This window comes from Ricinus communis, chromosome 7, assembly GCF_019578655.1.
Source record: "Ricinus communis isolate WT05 ecotype wild-type chromosome 7, ASM1957865v1, whole genome shotgun sequence".
In the NCBI taxonomy this organism is placed as follows: Eukaryota; Viridiplantae; Streptophyta; class Magnoliopsida; order Malpighiales; family Euphorbiaceae; genus Ricinus; species Ricinus communis.
Window position 1 is genome coordinate 19,117,654 of NC_063262.1, and position 20,296 is coordinate 19,137,949.

Consider the following 20,296-nt stretch of genomic DNA (forward strand, 5'->3'; position numbering starts at 1 on the left):
ATTACAAAGCAAGTTCTAGAAGCAAAGTCAAGTACAATACTCACTCAAACAAGAAATATACAGAGCATAAGTATAATGAATGCTCAACTGGCTCAAAATCTCACTTTGAGGTGTAGTATTAGGTGCAATTGATTCGCAATATCATTAATTGAATCATTACTTAAGAAACACATGCATATGACATTATCAACGTTCTAAATTAAAATTCGACAATTCAAAAAATAATTAAATAACACCAGTTTAACCCGGCAGGGCTTATTTGTAAAACACCATCAACTGTTTTCCAAGGACAATGAACAGCAAAGAAAAGCAATTCTATAAATCAAGTCATCAATCAGCTCAAAAATAGCATACTTAAGTGCATAAAGACACAGTGTCCTAATATCCCCTAAAAATACACAAGACCTAGTGATAACAATTTCAGATATATTTAAATACCATAGGAGAGAGAAAGATTATAAGGTTTACCCATAACTACCCTACACTTGAAGAACACACTGTCCTCAGTGTAAGACGTTATCGATACCCCGCATGGGATGCTCAACTAAGAGAAACAAAGGCAATACAATCCAAGTGCATGACATGTATGAAAAATAAAGTAAATAAATGCAAAAATAAAATATCTAGGGGACTGCCTTGATCATCCGCCGAGGTTGGTGTAATGGAAATTCAATACGTCCTCAGTAGAAGCTAAAAATAATAAAATAAAGAAATAAAATCGAAACTGAAAATAAAAATTAAATAAAAAATGAAAACTAAAACTAATAAAATGTTTCAAAATGAAAGGTTAGAATATTAAAAAGAATGAAAAATAAAATTTGGGGTGCCTCCCAAAAGCGCTTCTTTTTTATGTGATGAGTCTTCTTAGCTGGACTCATGGTGAAAATCAAACGGGTGTGATCGACGACCATCCATCCTTCTTCCAAGCAAATGGCTTTAAGTATCCGCTTAGAGGGATAATTGTCAATTTTCTCCTCTCGACTATCAAGCAAGTTGCCAATATGATGGGTAGAACTCGCTCCTTATATAGTTGCATGTAGTCATGATGCTCTAGGGGCTCTTCCAATTTGAAAGCTGAAGTTTCACCAATTGGAAGGATCAACGGTTGGGAAACTTCTTTAGGAATGTCAATGGTTTTCTGCAGTCCTTAGCTTGGTTCACTTGCTAGAAAAAACTGGAGCTGCTCCAAGACTTCTTCATTGGATAATTGGTGCTCATCTTCCATCCTCGAAGGGACTTGTGGAAAATCCACCAAAAATTCCTGTAACTGCAACTCAGCATCATCAACTATACGTTCTTGTTGGTAGTCTTTCAGAGGAATCATGTCTGCCTTTTCCTTTTCTGGTTCTATCTCCATATTCAAGGAGTCGTCCTGCACATAAGCATCATCGTCAAACATAGTAGATAAACCAGAAAAATTCTTACCTGAACACAAAGTGACGGCACTCAGATGTTCCTCATATTCAATAGTGTTTGATGGAGTTCCCACTTGTTCTACAGCTAGTAACTTAAAGATCAAGCCTACTTGATGTTGTATGTTCTCGATCGAGGCTTTTTGACTTTCAAGTACCCTCTCTGTTTATTGGAATCTATCCTTAAGACTTATAAAGAACCTCATCATCAGCTCCTCTGAAACTAACTCTTCATCTTGAGTTGAAGGTGCAAGACTAGGCTGCTGATGTAGTTGCTGAAATCCTGGTGGTTCTTGGCCATCTAAGCTCCATCCAAAGGGTGAATGAGTGCTCTATTCTTGATTATAGGTGATTTCATACGAGTTATTTAGCCAGCTTCTCGTATAATTCGCCTATTCAAAGTTATAAGAACAATGAGCAAAAAACTGCACAATGGACAATCATTACTCAAATGTAAACCATAATAAATTTCATAAAAATCTTGAGATGAAAGGATAGGAGTGGAGAGTTGATCGGTAGCCCTGCAAAACGATTCCACTCGAGCTGCTAAGGCTGCACGGGTGTCCCAATTTTTAGCACTCTCTTGGTTCCTTATCCTATTCTCCAACGCGTCATACAAAGAGTTTGAATTTAGCATTGAACCTCTTTATCATTCACTACTTGAATCATAAACTTAAACTAAATAAATATGTATAAATAAAATAAATAAATAAAATAAAAACAATAAAAAAATGGCTAAAGTAACAAATAGAAAATTTCACTCTAATTTTCAAACATTCCCCGGCAACGGTGCCAAAAACTTGATAGGCTATTTTATGTAGCTATAATCTAAGGCAGTGAACCTATCGATGCAGTCTAGCACTAATGGCGAGTATCAAGGTCGTGTCCCTCGGGAAAGTGAAAGCTCAGAGTTACTACTTTGTTCTTTGTTATATTAGCCTAAAATGAATGGTGAATAATTTCTAAATTTCCTAATAACTACAACTTGAGTTCTAAGTGAGATGCAAGAATGAATGGATAAATGAAACAATCAAGACAAGAAAGCAAACCCAAATGGAACATAGACTAGTTGGCAATCAAACAAAAGATAACAGATTGATGAGTCCAATTATGCTACCCGTGGACGAATTCTTAATTGAATTCGGTTTCTCTCTTGACATAACCGAATTCCTAGACTCAAGAACCTAAAGTTGGAATCTCTTCCTAACGATTGATTCTTAAATTAGCATTAAGCTTTAATCTGCCTCTATTAAGCTTTGTTAATTCTTAATCCGGCTAGTTAATCATCCTTATCTCTAAGTGATTATTAACCAGTTCTTGCTATTTCCAATTGCCAAATGGACTTCTCAATCACATAAATCAATCTAAACACCACATTTCACAATGTCTCATGAATAATGCATTATCTTATTTATACTGAAAGTAAGAAGGATACAAAACTAAACTCAAACAATCAAACAATTTAATATTAAGTCAACATAGTAAAGAAATCCCAAGGGATTTAATCGATTTAGCTACACATGTTCATGTTTAAAACAACTAGGAAATCAATTACAATGAAAGAATAATGAAAATGAAACATGTACACCCTTTTCTCTTGAATTGGATGAACAGCTCCAAATCTGAATCTACACTACGACTGATCTCCCCAATTGCCTCTTGATTTGCTCCACTACTGTTTTGCACTCGGAACCTTGCAATTCTGAAGTTCTCACTCTCTGCAACTCTCTCCCAAACTCAGTACTCCACAAAAACTGAACCAGCCGCCAAAACTCTCCTCCTGCCTTTCTTTCTTGCCCTAGCTCAAGAAATCGCTTTCCTTATATAATTGTCCCAGCACGGCCGTGGTCAAGGCCGTGCTGGTCAGCACAGCCGGAGTCCAGGCCGTGTTGAACCTTCAGATCTCGTAAGTTAGGTTTTCTTCCTGGCCATGCCCCCACTGGTGCTAAGCCACCACGGGCCTTGCTGAGGCCGTGACAGCCTCAGAAACCGTGCCCAAAATGCCACATTTGAGGATCAAAGGCTAATGGTTGGTCTAGGCAGTGCTTAATGTTTGACATGCGAGCCCTTATCCAATTTTGATGAATTCCTGTCCGTTTTCACACGTATTGATCTATAATTGCTCAAACACTGATGATGGCCCTATAAATTCTCTTGAAATGTAAAAGAACACAAAACACGAATGATCTTAGAATAAAAGAACAATAATTGCTAAGAAAATACACAATAATATGCAAGCAAATATGTGTAAAACTATGCACATCAAGCGTCCTCGCGCTTTATGGGTCTTTTTACAAACCTTACTTAAAGACTTAAGGCACTTTTGACCAACCTTTGTCTTAATGCATTGTCATATAGACACTCAAACATATAGTTATCAACACTTAATTTGGATGTCAAGATAAAAAATAAAGATTAATTGGCCCTTAGGTCAATACAAGAGACAATTATTGCTCATCTATATATACTCCTAGTTCATCATTAATAAGGTATGATCTCCCACACTTTTTTTATTACAATAATCACTTTTTAAATCTGGTTTTACTCCACTTTTACTAACTTAAGCATCAGAGGCTTCACTAGACCATAAGTCTATATCCTTTGAGGCTATTTTCTATTTTGGTAGGGGATTTGGCTATATGGGCAACTTCATCCTTTCGACGTCATTATTCTAAGCATCATCATTTGATGCTATATGTGAGGAGTGCAAAGCTTCTCATCTTTGATTGATTTCTAGAAGCAACATGACTTTGAATGGTCAAACTCCACCAATCAACCCTATAAACTCGATAGACTATGTTCAATTATTGCCTTCTCATAATTCTCCTAATGTCATAATGTTTGGTTCAACTCCAGCATATCATGAACACTCATCATTGGCTCATATTTCTAGGTCCTTACATTTTCCTAACCTGGAAATTAGGGGAGGTTCCACTTTTGCTACACCATCAAGAGTCACAGCTTTACCCCTGCCAACATTTCCCCTAGCTTTTGAAACTACCATCAATCAAACTACAAGCACCGCACTTTCTCAATTCCAAGGCTAATTATAGTAAATTATCTGTGAGACTTTATCCTAGGTAGCCATACCATCCCGTTAATCCTACTACGGATCAAAATAATCCCAGGGTATGGTCGAAGTTTGCACCTCCACCACCACCTCCAGTTTCGAATGGTAAAAACCAACAATATAATGCTAATCCTAAAAATGGGAATGATAAGGTAGAATGTCATCGTTGAACAGAAGTATATATGGTTAGGACGAAAATGCAGGTAGCAGAATCCTAATCTCAAGCAACAAATGTTGGAGGCAATAAAGGAGTTGAAAACCTCTCATTTTGACCAAAACCGTTCATGGTTGAAGGGTCACCTTTATCTCCAAAGATCAGGTCTAAAAAATTTCCATTCAAGCTCAAGCTACTCATTCTTGATTCATTCAGAGGAGTGGGAGATCCATGATCCTATCTTCACAGGTTTAACTATCAAGTGTTGGTTTTACATTCAACTAATGTTATTATGTGTCGTGTGTTTTGAACCACTTTGACAGATTTAGCTTTGAGATGGTATTTAGCTTTGCCCAAGGAATCCATCACTTCATTTGAGTCCTTGTTAAAAGGTTTTTATGTTGTAATCTATCACCAACATTGCACCCAAAAAGTATACTAGTGATTTAAAGGCTTGCAAGTAATGAGAAATGAATCATTCCGAAGTTATATTGAGAGGTTTAATAATGAAGCAACCCAAATTGAAAATCTGAACAAGAGACAACCACCGAAGCCCTGCAGGGAAGGACTCAGTTAGATAAGCTCATTAATTAATTGCATATTAGAATGCATGACACCTTTTTAGAGCTCATGGCAATAGTAAAAAAGTATGTAGAGTCAGATGAATGATGTAGGAATTAGAGAAGAATGAAGGTTAAGCTTAAGAGCTTGAAGCGCAAAGATTAAGATAAAAAACTATTTAAGTCTAGGGAAAGGAATTAACGTAAAAAGAAAGAATAAAACTGGACTCTGTTGACTAAATCCAAATCAAGGATAATCATATGGATTAAAGAAAATAAGAAAGACATACGATGGCCAAGGAAAATGAATCTTGAAACTGAAACCACCAAAGAGGAAATACTCTCGATTCCATAAAGACTATGGTCATGACACGAACAATGCAGACAATTGAAGATATAAATTGAAAGGCTGATAGAGAATTGCATGCTGAAACACTTTATGCAAAGGGATGAAAACATAAGCAACAAGCATAGAGAAAAGGATAAACATAGAGAGAAATGACAAGCTCTAGACAAAGGCAAGCAAAAAGAACACCACAATGATGTAACAGTAATCCATGGCTATAATAATGATTATCTAGTATAAAGAATCCTGATAGATAATGGGAATGTTGTCAACCTTATTACCTTGGCCGCTTATAAGAGCATGAGAGGAACTATAGACAAGTTAAAGCATGTTACCATACCTTTGGTAGAATTGGGAGGGCAAGCAAATAAAACTAAAGGGAACATTAGAGTTAATGGTGGAATGGAGGTGATGATTAAACCAGATCTATAATACATTCATAAAACCTTATTTCATGTTGTTGATATGTATTTTGCATATAACAATGTCCTTGGCAGACCTTATCTTTGGAATGTAGATGCTATAATTAGTATGAGGTATTTGGTAATGAAATTACCTTAGGAAGAGTCATCACCATTAGAAGAGATCAGAAAATGGTCGTAGAATGCTACACTTTACTTGTATCAAAAAGTCAAGAATCTATATCAATTGATGAAATCTTAAAGAGGGTCGTGAAGAGCCAAGATCATGATAAAACTCAGCCATAGTGAGTTTGGAACTCAATGCTTTAAAGATAGTGAAAGTGGAATTAGAAGATGGAGAACAAGTTAGAAGACAAATCGGGCAGGTCCTCAAAAGTAATGTCTTAGCATTTACAATTGATGATTGCTCATTTTAATAAATCCTCTATCCTTTAGTATAAGAGATAGGAGTAGGTTTGGGAGGAATCCTCTAGGGTTTGGATACTCAGATGGAGTCTTTAGGTAATCAGCGGTCACAAAATGAACCCTTAAAACTCATATATATATATATCCTTATCTCATCATTAGTAAGGGACAAATATACACACTTTTTACATCACATGGCTCTCTCTCTAGGCTCATTCTTTCTTCACCATTTTTGACTTAAGCATCAAAGGCTCCTAGACTTCCAGTCCAGATCCTTCAAAGCTACTCTTTTGTATTTGCTGAGGATTCGGCAACTTGAGGGTCTATCTCTTTAGAGTCATTTTTTATATATAATCATTTGGCATCATTTGTGGGAACTATAAAAGTTTCTATTTTTGTGATCGATTTCTAAAAAATGGTTTCCAATGAACAAATTCCACTAGTTGACCCTGCAAACTCGATGGAACCTATTCTTAATACGTCGTTAGTACTCCAATTGTAAAATCATTAGCATCACACATTAGCTCAAAAGGCAGTCCCTAATTAGGCGAAACCATAATAGGGGCTGTAGTTAGCTTCTCCTTAAGTAACTCAAAAGCCTGCAAATAGTCATCAGAAAATATAAATGGGACATCTCTTACAAGCAATTGAATCAAAGGTCTAGCAATCTTAGAAAAGTCCTTAATGAACCTTCTATAAAAACCTGCATGACCAAGGAAACTCCTAACAGCCTTAACCGAGCTAGGGGGTGGCAACTTAGCAATGGTCTCTACCTTAGCTCTATCTACCTCCATCCATGCATGTGAAATCTTATGCCCTAGCACAATACTCTCTCTCACCATAAAATGAATAGCTCCCATGTCATTATAACACCTGGTTTAATACCAATGTCCCAAGGACGCTAGTCGATATCTCATTTTCCTAGACCCTTACGTTTTTCCTACTTAGAAACTGAGGGAGGTTCTACTTTTGTTACACCATCGATAATTGCAGTGGAAGATCCACCAACATTATCCCCGACCCCTGAAATGACTCTTAATCCAATCATGAATACTACATTTTCATAGTTTCAAGGCCAATTATAGCATATCATTCGTGAAATATCATAGGCTACTGCCTCAACAACACCTATTAATCCTGTAATGAATCAAGATGATCCGAGAGTTGGGATAAGGAATGCCCCATCCTCCACCACCTCTATCTCTGAATAGACAAAATAATAACATAATGCTAACCCGAAATATGTAGATGATAAGGCATAATCCTATCGACTTACAAAACCAGAAATTATGAGTGTGGCAGCAATAAGGCAAGAGAATCCCAACCTTAAAAGACAATTGCTAGAGGCAATAAAAGAGTTGAAAGCATTGCATTATGATATGGAAAAATTTATGGTTGAAGGGTCACCCTTTTCCCTAGAGATAATGGCTGAAAAAAATTCCCAGTTAGCTCAAGTTACCAACCCTCGACTCCTTTACAGGAGTATGGGATCCAAGACCCCATTTTCATAAGTTTAGATGTCAAATGTTACTTTTAGATTCTACTGATGCAATTATATGTCATGAGTTTCCTACTGTATTGACATATTTAGCTTTGAGATGATATTTAGCATTGAGCAGAGGATCCATTTCGATATTCAAATTTCTTTCAAAGGCCTTTATATTATGCTTCATCACCAATGTGCCACCCAAAAAATGCACTAATGATTTGAAAGCTTTCAAACAAGAAGAAAATGAAATATTGCGAAGTTATCATAAGAAATTCAATAACGAGGCAACCCAAATTGAAAATCTTATTCTGGAGACTGCCATAGAAGCCTTGCAAGCAAGGATTCGTCTAGGTAAACTTATTGACAAATTGCATACTAAAAAGCCTGTACATTTTCAAAACTCATGGCAATAGCTGGAAAATATATGAAACTGGATGAGGGGCGAAGGAACCAGCAAAAGATGGAAGCTGAGCTTAAGAACTTGAAGCGAAAAGATTCTGAAAAAAGTCGACTAAGATTCTGAAAGAAGTTAACTAAACCTTGAGAAATAAGTCAACCTAAGGAGAAAGAGCAAAGTTTTACCCCCTTAATAGAATCCAAATCACATATTCATATGAATTAAATAAAATAAGAAAGCATACAATGGCTAAGGAAGATGAATCCAGATTCTGAAACTGTCAGAGATAAGATCAAGTACTATCGATTCCATAAGGATTATGGTCATGATACAAAACAATGCAAACATCTAAAATTTGAAATTGAAAGGTTGATAGAGAATGATACCCTAAAGCATTTTGTAAAGAGAGATGAAGATAGAAGCAATAGGCATAGAGAAGATGACGAATGACAGGAGAAAAGACAAGCTCTTAACAAAAGCAAGAACAGAGATCCAGCGACCATAGTAAATGTCATATTCAGAGCATATTCATCCCTAATAGCCAGTTATAAAAGAAGTAGACAAGATGCGTTAACTATCCACAATAAATCAAGGGCCTCATACTAAGAGATTCTGATCGAACTATAAGACATGATAAAAGAAAGGGAGCACTATAAGGATGCATCAGTAATTAAGGGTTACATAAATGATTGCCTAGTTTGTAGAATCTTAATAGACAATACTAGTGTTATTAGTCTCATCACTTTAACTACCTATAAAAGCATGGGAGGAACAATTGTAAGACGAAACTAGTTATAAATACAAAGCAAGATGAAACCAGTTACAACACCCTTAGTAGGATTAGGAGGCAAGCAAATCAAGCTAAAAGGAACGATATAACTCATAATGGAGCTAGGTAATGATCATGAGAGATTTGTAAAGATTTATAAAACTTTATTTTATGTTGTTGACATGTGTTTTGCATATAATGTTATCCTTGGCAGGACATACCTTTGCAATGTAGATGTTATCATCAGTGTTAGATACTTGGGAAAGAAGTTACATATCCTAGGAGGAATGGTCATTATCAAAGGAGATCATAACATGGATGCAGAGTATTATTCCTTAGCCTCCTCTGAAATTCAGGAATCTGTAATTATTGACGAAATCATAGAAGAGGTCAAAAGGAACAAGATCAAGACAAAACACAACCAGTAGATGATATGGTAAATTTGGAACTCAACACTGATAATATAGTGAGTAAGCATTAAATTTAGGGAATAGGTTAAAAAACAGATTGAAGGAGTCCTCAAAAGAAATGTCTCAATCTTCACCACCTAGGCTTCTGAGATATTAGGCATTGATCCATCTACAATAATGCATGAGTTGAATGTTAATCTTGAGGTAAAACCAATTCGACAAAAGAAGTGAAGGTTCGTATTAGACAAGTAGGCAGGCATAGCCTAAAAGGTAGGAAAGTTATTATAGGCAAGATTCATCCTAGAGATTCACTATCATGAATGGTTGCCAAATGTTGTTTTGGTGAAAAAGCCTAATAGGACGTATCGTATATTTATTGATTTTATTGATCTAAACAAAACCTACCCTAGGGATTATTATCCTTTACTATGCATTGAATATGGTGGATGCAACAACATGCTTTGAGTTATAAAGCCTTAAATATCACAAGGATACCATCAAATCCTTTAAAACCAGACAATGAAGACAAATAGCCTTTATCACAAAAGGTGCAACATATCGCTATACTAAAAATGCCATTTAGACTTAAAAATGCATGAGCCACTTACCAATGATTAGTGAACTTTGTGTCTAAAGAACAGATTGGCAAGAATATAGTTATTTACATAGATGATATCATTGTTAAAAGCGTTAAGTTGTAGGATCATGCCAAAGACTTAGAGGAAGTCTTTGTTGTGCTAAACAAGTGCAACAAGTAGTTGAATACTGAAAAATGTGCATTTGGGGTGAAAGCTGAATTTTTTTAGATTTCATGATGTCCCAACGGGGTATTGAAGCTAATTTGAAGATGATTCGTGCTATACTTGACATACAACCACCAAAGAACATAAATGAAGTGCATAAGCTCAATGAAAGAGTAATATATTTCCTGTTCTATAAAGAAATATCTCCCATTCTTTTAAATCCTCAAGAAGTGCAAACAGTTTGAATGGACATCCAAATGTTAAGAAGCTTTTAATGCTACAACACCACCGTTGCTGAGTTTTCCTAGGGATGGTGAAACATTGTTCTTGTATTTATTTGCGGGGAAGGAGACTATAGCATTTGTGCTTATTCAAGAAGAAGATGGTGAGTAAAAACCCGTATACTACATGAGCAGAATGTTAAAGGCTACATAGTTACTCTTAATGTAAACCAAACATAAATTCAATAAAATTTAAAACAATGTTGTAAATAATAAAAACTAAATAAAATGTAATATTTATTACAATTTCTACATCTTTCAACTCCATATTCAAAGTGCAATTGGAGCATTTTTATTACTTCCAAAAGCTTGAAAATGTGTACAACTATCTACACATTCAAGAGTATTATCCGTATTTGACATGTTACAACCTAAAAGAAATAAAATTACAATCAAGAAATTACAGTTAAATATATCCTATATATTTAGCAAACATCAATATACTTAACATTACAAATTATTAATTTATTTCTAACACTTTGGGATTCGATACACTTAACATTTAGCAAACATCAGTACACTTAACATTCAATTTTCATAAAGGTTATTGGGTAAACAACAGAACCATCTGTTAGTATACCAAATAATTAAGGAGAAGAAGTTGTTTCTTGCTATATGATTACGTAACCATTCAAAAGTTTCAGCATTATTGTGTCTCAGCCATGTCTCCCTCAACCAAACTATAGAAATTTAACAATTCCTTTTGAAGAGTAGTACGTACATACATTCAATAAAGGCAACTAAAGTCTACAAATCAGAAGAAAATGATATAATAAAATCTAATAAATTAAGGTTATGAAACCAACTGCCACTAAATTCATGTCCTTGCATAAATACATATAATCATTTATAGATTTAATATAACCTAAAATATTTTTGCATCAACTTCAGCGACTGACAACGATGATAGCAAGGGTGATGCCAGCAGCAATGGCATGGACAGCAGCGGTAACGGCTTGACCAGCAGCAGCGGTGGCGTGGATGGCAGCAGCAAGAGAGTGAACGACAGCAACTATAGAGTGAATGGTAGCAGCAAGAGCCTGAAGGACGACATAAAGAAGAGGGTGGGTGGTGGAGGCTTTGAGAGAGTTGAGTTTTTACTCACAACTATGTAGTTTTATTTAGGTTTTCTTTAGTTTAGTACATCAAAACTACTTAGTTTTACTCAAAACTATGTAGTTTTATTTACAACTATGTAAATTACCTTGAAACTACATAGTTTTCCTTAAAAGTAGAGAGTTTTATTTTTAATTTACATGTAATATGTTTCTTTAATTTATTAATAAAAAATTTATTAAATTCATTTATGATATTTTTATTTTCGTATAAATATTGAATTTTGATATTACAAAAATGAAAACTAAACTATATAACATATCCAAGTTTTAAAAAATTGAGAAATAAACTATATAACATATCCAAATTTTAAAAAATTGTCTTATATTTCTAGAAGTGATTACCCAATATATATACTTATTAATATATGATCTTAATAATAAAAGTGAGATTTATTAATTAAAATTAAAAACGTAAGGTAAAAATTTAAATTCTACTACATAACAATATGATATAAAATTCTTTTATATCATATTAATTAGTTAAAAGACATAAAATTAATCAAGATTATTTAATAAACATGATTAATATCATAGTAGCACTACATAATCTTAAATTAATAATACTAATATGTTAGGTTGAGCAGTATAATAATATGTTTATATATGTATATGTTGATATATATATATATTTGTTTATATGTATATATATATGTATGTGTCTTCTCTACAAAAAAAATGGCAAAACTCATCTCTAGGTCTCTGCACTTTTTGACTTATTTTACTTAGTTCCTGATAATCGATTGTGTTTTAATAAATCTTTGTACTTTTATTTTTATAGTTTTAAGGTCCTTCCATTAGGGATGTGCATACAAACGTCATTAATACGAGTAAGAATAAGAAAATTATGCCAATAAGATAATAAAATTTTCAACTTTAGTTCATTGAGTCCCTATAATGTTTTCGTTATTTTAAAAGATCTCTAAAAATTTTAATTTTGGTTCATTAGGTGCTTAAAAGTTTATATAATGTTTCGTTACATTTCCCCTATTCAAACATTATTTGGGTCTTGATTTGCTATATGTCATTAGATTGAATATAAAAAAATATTGAATTTGTATAAGAGGATTGCCGTACTTATTCCGTCTTATTTTTTTTATATTTTATCTATTTTTTTTATTTAATGTGAAAAATAATTTTCATAAAATTGTAATGCAATATTATGCGCTAAATTTAGATTTTTTTTAAAAAAAATTTCTCAGTCTCAATGCATTCTAAGAAATTTGTAAAATTTCAAGTCCAATAATATCTAATCAATAGTATTACTTTATTTTTTTTTTATGAGCTAATTTGTTTTTAATAGATATCAATCTCAGCAATTCATTAAACTAGTGTACATCATCCAAAAAGAAAATAATGAGGATTTTTTTGAAATAAGTTATTATATATCAATTTAGGCGGTGATTTTTTGAATTGCATATATCATACAAGAATGAGACAAATTAATTTTAAAACCAAGTTAATTTTAGAAAGAAATTAATTTTCTATTAAGTTGCTAAATTGTACTTTAGTTTCTCAATTTCAATATTTTTATATTACTTTTATTTTTCGCCTTATTCGCATTTTTTAATTTCATTGTTTTCCTTAAAGTTTTCTTAGAAAGAAGTTCTCAATATTAATAGACATTTATGTAAAGACTTAAAAAAATAAAAAAATAAAAATTAAGGGATATCTCAAAATAAAATAAGTTTTTAGGGGCCTAATAAACTAAAATTAAGTATTTTACTAGTATGTTTAACGGCGTATGTAAGCACGCCCTTGACGGAAAGACTTAAAAATGACAAAAATAAAAGTACAAGGATTTAATAAAATACAATCGATCATTAGAAACTAAGTAAAATAAAATAGAAAAGAACGAGGACCTAAAGATGGGTTTTGCTAAAAAAATTAAGTGACTTAATGATAAAATGACTTTATTTTTTTTATAAAAGGTTTTAAATCAATACACATAGAGAACAAAATTATAAAAAAATTATTAATGGGTCTAATAATGTAGGGTACCCGTGGATACCATATAAAATACCCGTTTAAATAAACGGGGAGTGGATATTTGCGCGGTCGAACCTGAACCTAACACGGGTATTAAATTTCAATCCTAAATCCATCCTAAACCTATTTATCACTATCCAAATATGTCCCAATAGGATTCGATCGGGTCGGGTATCCAGAAATTCTCGCCCGAAGTTCGATCAGGTCGAATACTTGGAAATTCCTGGTCGACTACCATTCCTAGATGAAGTTGAGTCAAAGACTAGGTAGAAATCCAGTGCTGGATTTGATGTAGAAAAATCTCTGTCGACTTAGAAAACAGGTTTTTTTTTTCAGTGGCTTGTTTCTAAAAATGTTATTTTTTAGTGGTTTGAGTCTTCTACTGTCAAATAAGAACGACAGTCTTTTTCTCTTTTTTACTTTGATTTTTCTCTCTCTGTGTTTTCTTTCTTAATGTTTTTTAAGTATCAATATCACTTACTGTCAAGTTTTAGCTCTTGATTGTTAACCCTAAACTTTAATCACCTCTTTCTATTTATAGAGGTAGGATTTCAAGAAACCCTAAGAGAGGCGATATATTTTAGGATTATATCGACAAGTATTCTTTTTTTTTTTAAATCTAAATAATTATCGATAAAAATAATGATTATCGTCAAGATAACCCTTCTAGAATCTATATCTGGACGTAAAATCGCTGCAAAAATCAACGTTGAAGTGCAAAAACTCAATTGACTCTATGTAGAGAAAGTTTTAAAATTTTACAATTAGATCCCTAAACTTATGAAAACTGCTATTTTGATCTCGAAATTTTATTTTTCTTGATAATTAGATCTAAATTGATTTTAAAAAGGTAATTCTAAATGGATTAAGCTTGACTCTAGCTTTGGATTCGCCTGTCCTTCACCTCCTAAGATCCAAGAAGACAGTAACTTTCATTATAGAATTTTTTGTTTTCTTTTTTTCTCAATATCTAGATTCGGAAAAAGAGTAATGATAATTATGTTTAGAATTGAAACAATTTTTTATCTAAAAGCATAATTTATTAATTAAGAAATAAATAAATAAATTATAAAATTTAAATGAAAATCTTAGATATAAAAAATGAATATACATTATCAAAATAAAAATTTTATATGTTATATATATAAAAAATGGAATCAAGTCGGAAATTGCGCGGGTCTCAATCGACTAGAAGATTATCAATTAACTGGCAAAATTACCGCTATTCTTTTACATCTGCATATGTTCTTGAACTTCGAAGTCTCAGCATTCAGCATCTCCTAGTCTCCTTTAAACTTCATGAATGGCTCTCTCACTCCCAAACTCCTCAAACATCAACGTCTACGCTTTCTCAAGAAATTATTGGCATACTCCACAACTGCCTACTTCTCACACAATTCTCTCGCAGAGCCACTCACTTCCCTTCAATGTGGAACCGTTTTACAAACACTAACCAGCATCAAATCTTTCACAAAAGGACAGCAACTCCATGCCTATATCATTACCTCTGGCAATCTCCAAAACAACACTTATCTCAGCACAAAGCTTGCTGCTTTTTATGCAAGTTGTGGCCTTATGGCTGCTGCCCAGATAATCTTTGACGGGATTGTTTTGAAAAATTCTTTCTTGTGGAATTTTATGATTAGAGGTTATGCTTGCAATGGGTTTCCAGTGAAAGCCCTTTTTCTGTATCAAGATATGTCAAGTTTTGGACAGAAAGCTGATAAGTTTACGTACCCTTTTGTGATTAAGGCGTGCGGTGATTTGCGGGATGTAGAATTTGGTTGGAGAGTTCATTGTGAGGTAGTGATTACTGGGTTTAATTTGGATATATATGTGGGCAATTCTCTTCTTGCAATGTACTCCAAGTTTGGGAACATGAAAATGGCAAGGATGGTATTTGATAGAATGCCTGTGAGAGATTTGACTTCTTGGAATACCATGATATCAGGTTATCTCAAGAATGGAAAACCGAGAGAGGTTTTGGCGATTTTTAATTTAATGAAGCAAATTGGACTGTCTGTGGATGACATGACTTTAATCGGCCTTCTTTGTACTTGTGCTGAACTATTTGCAGAGAAGCAAGGGAAAGAAATACATGGTTATGTTGTTCGAAATAGGCATTCAGTCTTTAATCATTTTTTGATTAACTCTCTTATTGAAATGTATTGTAAATGCAATTCTATGGTAGATGCGAGAAAATTGTTTGAGCATATGGCATGGAAAGATACTGTGTCTTGGAACTCAATGATATCTGGCTATGCACGAAATAGAGATGCTTTTGAAAGCTTAAGGGTATTTTGTCGAATGGTTTTGGAAGGAACCAAGCCTGACAAAATAACCTTTATAACTGTACTTGGAGCTTGTGAACAAATCACGGCTATGGAATTTGGTAGGTCTGTACACTCTTACCTTTCTAAGAAAGGTTTTAGTGCAACCATTTTTGTGGCAACAGCCCTTATAGACATGTATGCTAAATGTGGAAATTTGGCTTGTGCTCACCTTGTTTTTGAAGAGATGCCTGAAAAGAATTTGTTTTGTTGGAGTGCCATGATTTCTGGATATGGCATTCATGGAATGGGGAGAGAAGCTATCTCTCTTTTTCATGAAATGATCAAGAACCATATCATTCCAGATGAGGGTGTTATCACTTCAGTTTTGTCTGCATGTAGCCATGCAGGAATGGTTGCTGAAGGTAAAGAGATTTTCCACAGAATGACAACGGATTACAATGTGAAGCCTGCACTTTCTCACTTTTCATGTTTGGTGGATCTTCTTGGCCGAGCAGGGTACTTGGATAAAGCATATAATCTTATAAAGAACATGGCAGTTAATCCCTCCAGTGATATATGGGCCACACTCCTTAATGCTTGCCGACTACATCAAAATGTTGAATTAGCAGAGATCTGCGCAGAAAAACTTTTTGATATGAACTCAAGACAGGTAGGTGGCTACATTTGCCTTTCCAATATTTATGCTGCTGAAAAAAGATGGGATGATGTGGAAAGGGTTAGAGCATTGATTAGAAGAAAGGGGTTGATAAAACCACCAGGCTGCAGCTTTGTTGAGTTAGATAAGATGGTTCATCATTTCTTAGTTGGGGATAAATCACACCCACAGATAGAAAATATCTATGCCAAGTTAAAGCACTTGAATCAGCTACTCAAGGAGGCTGGATACAAGCCTGATACAAGTTCAGTGCTCTACAGTGTTGATGAAGAATTAAAAGAGAAGATGCTGTGGGATCACAGTGAAAGATTGGCTATCGCCTTCATTCTTATTAATACAGGTCCAGGGGCCACAATAAGAATCATCAAGAACCTTCGCGTTTGTGGTGATTGCCACACTGTAATAAAACTGATCTCTAAGCTCACTCGCCGGGAAATTATTATGCGGGATATCCGTAGGTTCCACCACTTTAGAGATGGATTTTGTTCCTGCGGTGATTACTGGTGATTGATTATTAATTGAAAGGCACTTCTAACATTTAGCCAAGTATGGATAATACAGATTCTTTTATTCAAACATCAGATAGCTTAAAAGTTCGTAACACAGCCCTAGGAGGGCATGTTGCAGAGATTAACATTGTATTTCTACAACAGCCACAAATTTCACCTAAAGAATATGGATTTGATCTTTTTCAGCAACCTAGAAAGTAGACCAACACTAGCACCATCAACTGGCAAATCTGTCTCTGTATTCCATGGGAAGGGTGCCACTCCCTCGGTTGCCTCTAGAAGCTCATCAACTAAAATCTTTGCTTTTGACCGCTGCAATGGAGCTAGCTCATGGTCGTACTTCTTGGCATCTGCAACGTAATCCTGAATCAAATATACATGTTAGGAGAGGTAAGTGAAAAACTAACGTACAGATTATATTATGCGTTTGTTTGAAGCTGCTTACCTGGTCAGCGTGCATTTTCTTCACAAATGTCTTAAATAGATTAAAGTTTGTTTCTTCTAATAGATCAGCTGATAACCTTAGGTATGTCATCCCATACATCATGTGTTCTGGTGGCCCGTTCTTGTTGACACCATTAGGCCTGACATTTAAAAGGATTTGATTGTAAGCTGTTGCATCATATCTTGCAAGTGCATTCTCACCTGCAACCTCAATGTTTTCTCTCCAAGCTCCGCTTAAAACCTGCACTCACACGAGCCCGTCATCAAACAATCACAGGTCTAACATGAAATGATTGTAAGTTTACCTTTGTCTAGTTGCATAATTGTTTATGTGTTAGCTTTTTATCAGATTTGTTGCATTAATCTTCAAGAGTAATTAGGTTGAAGATAAAGATTCATTAGACATGTATGTAAGAGGGTTGAAAGGTAGTAAAATTGGTTTTTTTTACCTGCTGGACAAGTTCTTGAGGTGCACTCAAAGCATTGGCAGGTTGCTCTGTGTCCCTCATCTCAAGACATGTAAAATTCAAAATACCATAATGCCTCGATAGCATCCTTGCAATGGGTCGGTACCCATCTCTTCCAGATAAGTTGTAATATCCTGCAGTAAGCTCTGCAGCGTGACTAGCATCATTGTACAGCCAATGTATTCCAGATACCTGTTTTGACAATAGATTTGATATCATTATCGGTTTCAGTAATTAGTGAGGAAGGAAATATGGTTATGCGATATACTTTAGCTGCTAATTTGACTTTACATCCCAGAAAAGCTTGATTGGCTTCATCCAGGATCTCATCTCCATGGATCAGCAACTTGTTAGAGTACCAAGTCAAGAAGAACTTTCCTGCTTCAGTAGTGTATGTCCCGTATGATTTAAAGAACCCTGTATCTGCAGGCGTATCATTGAATGTCCCTGCATCATCAGGCAATTCATATTCAGGATGGCCTGCATTTGTTGCTGCCGCTTTGAAATCTGCTTTGAGATACTTGTCATAGCACTACAGACAAATGCGAGGTAATGTGTGTTAGAAAAGGAGGATGAAGGCTTAAAATAAAATTTTATAGTTTGTGTGATTGCTGAAACGTACAATAAATTCCCCAATGCCTGGAAAAACCCAGCCTTGAGTTTGTGGATAAGAGGGGTATCTTAGCTCTCCTGCTGGACCAAGCCCTACTTCGATATCTATGATCACCCCAGCTTTTAAAAAGTCTGACATGTTCTCCCTGAAGCTCTTCATGTAATCAGTATACATCTAGATAGATCAAGAAATATTATTTCACCATCTAGGAAGCAAAATCACTAAATTATTCAGATCGAACTTATATACATCTATGTGCAATGCCACTGTTTTCATATATTGATTATAGCTTGAAGATCAGGTTGGCAAAAATGTGGTCATTCAACTTACTTCGATCGAAGTTCGTCCGTGAAACAGAGGCTGGTGATCTACCCCAATACTGAGGTACTCTTCGTTTCTTTCGCCTTCTTTACTTGTGTAAAAGATATCAGGGTCTGATTCTCCAACATCTCGCACCCACTGGGGGATCGGGATGTTAACAACATCTCCTACATTGCCACCGCATTGGTGGAATGACATTATGGCTTGTATTTTCAGTTCAATTTGTTGAATGAGTTCAAACAAGCTCCTGTAAGCACTCCAGTCATACTGCTTAGGGCCCTTAGACTCTATGATCCCCCACCACACATCCACCATTACACCATCGACACCGGTTGCTTTGAGCTCCTTGAGCTGCTTCTTCAGCTCATCTTTACCTTCGAAAACATTATCAGCTGTAACAACTCCCAACTGTTACATTGCAGAAAAGGTTAGTGAGTTTAATATGCTTATTATTGATCTTAGTGTGCAAATCCTGAACAAGTAAATGAAAGAAATGGTTTATGTGACTTACTGGGAGCATTACGTAAATGGGCACATAATTTGCCAGCATGTTCTCATCGTAAGCTTTAGAACCCTGCATTTTCTTCAGGTTACAGAAGACTGGTATAAGAACAATGGAAATTGCTTTGAAGGTGTGATGAAAATTGCTGTGGAATCCTGCTCTTTTTATAGCTAGAACAAAGGTGAAAATTTGGTCTTTGCATGAAATGGAGTGCATTATGTCTACTGTACGTCGGACCCACTTGTTTAGATAACACTTTGCCTGAGATAAGAACCCATGGCGTTATCTTTGCATGCATAGTTTCTACTGGACCACAGATGAAGGCCACGTTGCCCCATTCCTTGCTGTGCAGAAATTGAAGGGATTTGACAAATATTGGGGTCATTCAGGACCATCTCAGGTTCCTTGGGCCTGGACTTTGCAGCTATCATATATTTAGAAGACGACAAAAGTATTTATTGGAGGGTCACTACATAGATATATGCACATGCACATTCCATATGATTACTCGTGTACCCTGTGAATATCTTTTATTTCTTTCAACTCTTATTATTATATCACACAATTTTAAAAATCAACTCAATATATTATATCTCACCAAACTCGATACATGAATTTATGCTATCATATTATAATCATTATATATATTATTAGGAAAACGTCTTCTTATGTTATTTTTTTTAATATTGTATAATAAATATAAATTTTATTGATTGAGTTAATTCAATTAATATTTATTAATTATTAATAGTTTTAGGATTAAGAATCTTTTAGACAATTCTACCCTTAAAACTTTATAAATATTTGTAGAAATTGGGTGATCAAAAAGAAATTCTTGGTTTTAGTGTACTGATATATTAATTTATGGTAATATAAAACCTTTTATTATAATACTATATTAGTAGAATTTTCTTTCTATTTTTAGACTA

The 20,296-nt window shown here is 34.5% G+C and overlaps 2 protein-coding genes across 2 annotated transcripts; one reads left to right on the forward strand and one right to left on the reverse strand.

Moving 5' to 3' along the window:
* The first annotated feature begins 14,733 nt into the window (after positions 1–14,733).
* LOC8277693 (pentatricopeptide repeat-containing protein At3g26782, mitochondrial) lies at positions 14,734–19,978 on the forward strand. The gene is made up of 4 exons (XM_048376485.1): positions 14,734–17,410; positions 18,846–18,928; positions 19,082–19,292; positions 19,455–19,978. Exon 1 carries the CDS (start codon positions 14,862–14,864, stop codon positions 17,016–17,018), a length of 2,157 nt encoding a protein of 718 aa, XP_048232442.1. The 5' UTR covers positions 14,734–14,861; the 3' UTR covers positions 17,019–17,410; positions 18,846–18,928; positions 19,082–19,292; positions 19,455–19,978.
* On the reverse strand, positions 17,059–19,583 carry LOC8277694 (beta-amylase). Its single transcript, XM_002515666.3, has 7 exons — positions 19,377–19,583; positions 18,875–19,273; positions 18,554–18,718; positions 18,200–18,463; positions 17,914–18,123; positions 17,466–17,705; positions 17,059–17,383 (listed from the first exon to the last, which is right to left on the reverse strand). The coding sequence occupies exons 1-7, from the start codon at positions 19,581–19,583 to the stop codon at positions 17,174–17,176; spliced, it is 1,695 nt and encodes a 564-aa protein (XP_002515712.2). The 3' UTR covers positions 17,059–17,173.
* Positions 19,979–20,296: the final 318 nt, after the last annotated feature.